General features: G+C 34.6%; 1 protein-coding gene across 1 annotated transcript; it reads left to right on the top strand.

Annotated features, from left to right (window-relative positions):
• Positions 1 to 1,357: 1,357 nt before the first annotated feature.
• On the top strand, positions 1,358 to 1,942 carry LOC140010532 (uncharacterized). Its single transcript, XM_072057818.1, has one exon. The coding sequence runs from the start codon at positions 1,358 to 1,360 to the stop codon at positions 1,940 to 1,942; it is 585 nt and encodes a 194-aa protein (XP_071913919.1).
• The last annotated feature ends 4,065 nt before the right edge of the window (positions 1,943 to 6,007 follow it).

Here is a 6,007-nt window from a genome sequence, read left to right as displayed (position 1 = left end):
ATTTTTTCAAATCTATATTTTTTGATTTAATTTTTTTGGTTAAAAAACTATTAAGAGCAAGGGTAATATTATCGATTTGTGACTTTTGATAGGAATATTTAGTCTTCTCAAATTGACAGGGGAAGTAAGTGAAATTTAAAAAAAAAAAAAAATTAAAAGAGTTGAGTGATATTATAAAAAACCTTAGGAGAGGCTTCTGAAATTATCTCATAAAAGAAGTGGAAGTAATAGTTACCTTTGATTGAAATATTGGAATTGCCCCAGCGTATTGTGGGCCAGGTTGTTGAGACGCATACATAATTAGCAACACATTCAGCATATCATAAATCCTTGGAATCAATTACGAATTAATTTTCTAAGCTGCAATGACATTTTAACTATTCCATATAATATGTTCAAAAGGGAAAAAAAAAAAAAAGATAGGATTCCTGATACCTGCAAAAGCTTTCGAGGTGATTGTTTCTCTTTTGTACTTTCTTTTGTTCCACTGGATTACAAGTGGTTTGCCAGTTGCTAGTTACTGGCACGATTGCCGAATGGTGCTTGAAATTTCGTTATCTTGAAAAATTGGTGCTTTGAATTGTGCTTAATTTTGAAATTCAATGGCATCAAATCATTGTGGCACCAGCAGAAGTTCAAATTTTCAATCCCCCACAGGGATCCCCATCACACCATGAGGTAGAAAGAAAAGAATTGAGCAATTCTTGCCTCAATCAATCTGATCATTCCTGAGGTACTCAGGATAATAGCAAGATAGCAAGGAAGGACAATCAAACAATTGAACAAGTTCCAATTATCTGGGGACATGTGTCGTGTACCATATTAACTAGCAAAGATCGACAGGACAGAAAGTAGCAGCAGCCCATGAAAATGTGTTTTGTCTACTTGTTAAATTCGTGGATCGAATGTTCAAGTTGCAACTTGCAACTTGCGACTAGTGGATTGATCGAATGATCAATCCACTAAACTGTACCGTCCAAGCATTTCCAACTCAATCTTCATCCACTAGTCGCTTTTAGGATATATACATAGCCTTTCAAGAATCTGAAGAGCTTATATTTAATTAATCTTTCACAGAATCACATGTAGATTCGCTTCATGCATATAATAATACAACAAATTTGATAATGCCTATGGCAACTAAATCTTATTGGCCTGTGGAAACATTTCTCTATTATTCCATCGAAAGGTTATATATCACTTTCCCTTGTTCACCCTACTGTCCAGATCAAGAAAGTCCATGCATGATGCAACCATAAATAGCCCACCAAAACATTGCTTCTCCTCATCGAAGCTTTAACCCTCAGTTTTTGTCTCTTGTTGTCTTTGTCCCTCACACATACCACACACACTGATGATGGATGCTTCTTTTCAATGTTCTTCTAGCCTTAAATGCGAGTTAAGCATCATAAGAGCTAAAAATATTGAGTTCAAGTCTTCAGGACACTTGTTTGTGAGATGCTATCTTTCAGCAGGAAACAACACAAGAGTCCAACTCAATACCAAAGAAATCTCATCCAAATCTGATTTGTTTTGGGATGAATTTTTTTCACTGCAGTGCCAAGGAACTGAAGATGCCATCAACTCCTTGAGGCAAGGGAACGTTGCCTTTGAGTTGAGATGGAGAAGCACTAAACCAATTCTTGGAAGACTTATCGGTGGATCAAAAATCTTGGGAAGAGCTGAAATTCCCTGGAAAAATGTTTTTGAATCACCAAACATGGAAATTGAGACATGGGTTCGGATGAATTCAAAGAATCCATGCTTGCATCAAGATGTCAAGCCCCCCTCAGTGCAGGTCAAGGTGAAAGTTGGAGTTCCAGAGATGACTAACGAAAGGAGGTGGGATGATTCATGTGGTTGCAAAGACGGTGGATGTCAATCTCTTGATTATGTTGATTATGACTACTTTGCACTTGGATTTGCTCTAGAGGCCTTGTAGATTAACGGCTGTCAAGCACTAAGGTGCTTAATTAATTTTAGATTAGCTTAATGGATTAGTTCTACGTAGTCATTCATAATACTAATATGTGCACTTACTTAGCACAGGAGTTTTGCTGACAATTGTATGTTTTCAGTAGGCAGCTTTTGTAAGTCGTTTTGAAGAAATTGCGAATCCAACTTCTCTTCAATTTTTCTAGTCCCTACTTTTTTTTCCCCTTTTCCATTTTTTCCCCTTCTAAATTATTATTTCCGATTGGTATATCTACTAACGTGGAAGTTCATATTTATCCCCATAATACAAGCCAAACTAAAGAAGGGTGAGAGACCTGAGAAGTGTTTATAGTTGGAGAACTCGTAATATAGTTCCATTTTGTTTGGTAGAAAATGAAAAAAAAAATTTACATATTAGCTGGAGGCACTTTTAGTAATTAAATTACATGGAAAATAGCAAAAAAAAAAAAGAAGACTAGCAATAACTATTTTGTTTCAAATTCTCGACAACTAGATCAGTAGTACTCTGGAGATGTAGGCTCAACAACCAGCAAGAGGATAAGTGAATCAAACTTGGCTGCAAAAAAATAAATAAATAAAGGATTCATTGCAGTACAATATAGTAGTTAATTAAAATTTTTTCCTGATTTAATGGGAAGTATTAGTACTATTATTTGATATGAAGGAAAGAGTTTCTAAGCTGAATGAACACATCATTTACAAAAATTAACAAAAGGGAAAATCTACAAACTAACATATATTTCAATATTTTGAGCTAACATATACTTAAATTGTACGTGGGATTCCTTTAATCTCAGGCTTATATATAGTTCAGATAAGCATTATTGGGCACAGTTGAAATACTTAACAAATACAAATACAAACAAAAGTGGAATCACTTTATTGCTAATTTTTTAAGTTTGTTTGCCAATGGTGAGACACTAAATTCATTTTTTTTTTTGCTTTTTCATCTGTTGGCTCTCTTCTAAAGTCATACTATATTTAGTTTAGGCCATCTTGTTAGATCACGCTTTTAGAACATAAAATGACAAAAAAAAACAGAATTATGTACAGGGTGCAATGAAATATTTAACTCCTGAATGGCTGAAACAAAAAGGGAAAAAAAAAAAACAATCACTATATCTTAGTGACACGGATCGCACCCATCCGCGCGTGAGTGACCATGCCCAGTCGGCCAAATTCCGCAACACTGTACAAAGTAGTCATGGCAAAAAAGTTGGAACCATTAGTAGACCCACACCTCAATTCCCCAACTTTGTGCCAAGCCTTGTAGGCTTGACTAAGGCATGGAGGTTGTGCCACAAATTGTTAGAATTATGTAGTACATGTTAAAAATTTGTGAAACGTTTTAGGCTATCCAAGAGCCTTGTAAAATAGTTTAGGACTTTGTGAATAAGTAAAGACTTGTGTACACGTTTTTAGGGTAAAGTTTTTAGGGTAAAGTCCTGTCCATTTGTAGTAATCTTGGCAACCTTGTACAAGAAACTTTGTGTAATATAAGATTTTTTTTGCCACACATACTTCCATCTTTGCCTACTACTCTTGTGCTTCTGCATTACTTTCGCGCATTTTGTGTTAAAACTGAACTAGTCAATCATTCATAGCTTAAGTTTTGAACATATGCTAGTGCCATACGGTATGGTGGCTTGTAGGAAAACAAGTAGCCCGTGACATTAAGAACCCCTGTCCTACTTTATTTGTCGCTTTGATTGCGGATAAATGCAGGCAATGCAATGTAATATGCATAACGATTCAAAAGAAAAACACGAGTTAATGTGGTATTTCAGGTTTTCTTCTTCAAAATCAGCATCAGCTTTATATTTGGTAATCATGTATAATAAATAGGTACTAGTTGCATAAACAAGTATTTACATGTCAAATTTATAACGATTATATCCTCTTGAGAATAAGAACTTTCTTCTGGGTGAAACGATATAGCAGAGTTTAATTATTATTTTTTATTGTTATAACATGAAACAAAACGATTTTCTACTACCATGCTAAGCCTATATAATAGTGTATACCACTTAGGAGCAGGCAGCCGGAGGCTATAATTAGTATTACGTACGATTTACATTTTTTTTGGCATGTAAACCTTTTAGTAAATTATTTCAGCGTACCAAGTGGTTCTATAAAACTAACCGTTCCAACTCTAAGTCTAGTTTATTATTGCATATAGGCTAGGCCTCGCTTTCAAAAAGAGCAAGAAAAGAAAAAAAAATCAGGCATAGAAAGTTGGAGTGAAAGAGAAAAAGAGAGCAAAAAAAAAAAAAATTTGGCGATGAAGTGTAAGAAACGCCATCTTCCTCAGGTTTCACCACTACCTTTTCTAAATAATTAATGTAAAATTTTAAAAGTTGAAAAAACTCCAACACATAGAGTTTGTTCTAAACCCGAGGAGCAGCTACTATGGTCTATTTTTCCAAACTTTGATGAACAATGGTACTTGGTGTGACTTGCCGGTGTTTTCATAGGTTTATATATATATATATATATATATATATATATATATATATATATATATTGTTGAGCTTACTTTTAAGCTAACAAGTCATTTAGGGTTTGAAATACATGGCTAGTAGCTAACAGGTCTTTTTTTCTTTTTTGTTTTGAAGACAAACTCTTGATTCTTTTTCTTCTTTTCTTTTTTTTTTTGGATTTTCTTTCAAGACCGCTCAGGTTTCTTTTTATCTTTTAGTAGTAATATCTATAATTGGCTTGAGTATATCCAAGCTTTGATGAATCATGGTTCTTTTTCTTCTTTCTTCTTTTTTGGGATTTTCTTCAAGACCGCTGGGGATTCATTTTTTCTTTTAGTAATAATAGATTCTTTTTATCTTTTAGTAGTAATATATATCGCTGGCCTGAACATATACTTCTTCGTCTTTCAGCTTGGCCTGGCCACTTTGGGATTAGGAGCAGAAATATTCGCCGTGTATTGGGAAAACAGGCGGATACCAGCCCTGGTTCCTGAGAGCTTTGGCAGGATGCGCTTGGTCAATCTTTAGCTATCATCTACTGGCTAGAAGTGAAGGAGTTGAGTTTAGACGACGGTGCAAATGCATCCCGCTAGGGTATGCTGGGGATGGTTCTGTATGGGGTGATGCTCTCCGGATATTGGGGATAGCTTTCTGGAGTATTCATACTTGTCATGCTTTCGTGGATTTCATAACAAAACAAACAGAACATGGGTTTGAAAAGTCAGTGTTATATCCACTAATGTTTTCTGCCGTAGAGTTTGGGCATGGATTGTTCTTGGTTTTTGGGTGGGGTAGAAAATACTACTTCAGGTGCTCCCTCAGGGGGATAAGTGGATAGTTCCAGATAACTTTCAAGGCTGCCGTTTGATATAGTTCCATTTTGTTCGGTAGAAAATGGAAAAAAAATTTACATATTAGCTGGAGGCACTTTTAGTAAATTACATGAAAAACAGCAAAAAAAAAAAAAAAAAAGACTTGCAATGACTACTTTATTTCAAAATTTCAACAACTAGATCAGTAGTACTCTGGAGATGTAGGCTCAACAACCAACAAGAGGATAAGTGAATCAAACTTGGTTGCAAAAAATAAATAAATAAAGGATTCATTGCAGTACAATATAGTAGTTAATTAAAAGTTTTTTTCCTGATTTAATGGGAAGTATTAGTACTCTTATTTGATATGAAGGAAAGAGTTTCTAAGCTGAATGAACACAGCATTTACAAAAATTAACAAAAGGGAAAACCTACATACTAACATATATTTCAATTTTTTGAGCTAACATATACTTAAATTGTATGTGGGATTCCTTTAATCTCAGGCTTATATATAGTTCAGATAAGCATTATTGGGCACTGTTGAAATACTTAACGTATAAAACTGAGGGGGCGCTTGGTTCAAGCTTAGGAATTGGAATTGTAATTGGAATCATAGACTCTGGTTTTGGAATTAAAACTTTTCATTCCAATATCTTACTTGGTTCACACATTGGAATTAGCATTATTCCAATTCCTGATACTTGGTTTGATGAGTGTTTCGGAATTAAATGCAATTAAATTCCAAATTTACCCCTG

This window comes from Coffea arabica, chromosome 7c (genome assembly GCF_036785885.1).
Source record: "Coffea arabica cultivar ET-39 chromosome 7c, Coffea Arabica ET-39 HiFi, whole genome shotgun sequence".
NCBI classification, from domain to species: Eukaryota; Viridiplantae; Streptophyta; class Magnoliopsida; order Gentianales; family Rubiaceae; genus Coffea; species Coffea arabica.
This window is presented reverse-complemented; position numbering and strand designations above follow the sequence as displayed.

What these genes read in the sequence shown, in the direction of transcription:
- LOC140010532 (XM_072057818.1), top strand. Translation starts at nt 1,358, where the DNA reads ATGGATGCTTCTTTTCAATGTTCTTCTAGCCTTAAATGCGAGTTAAGC.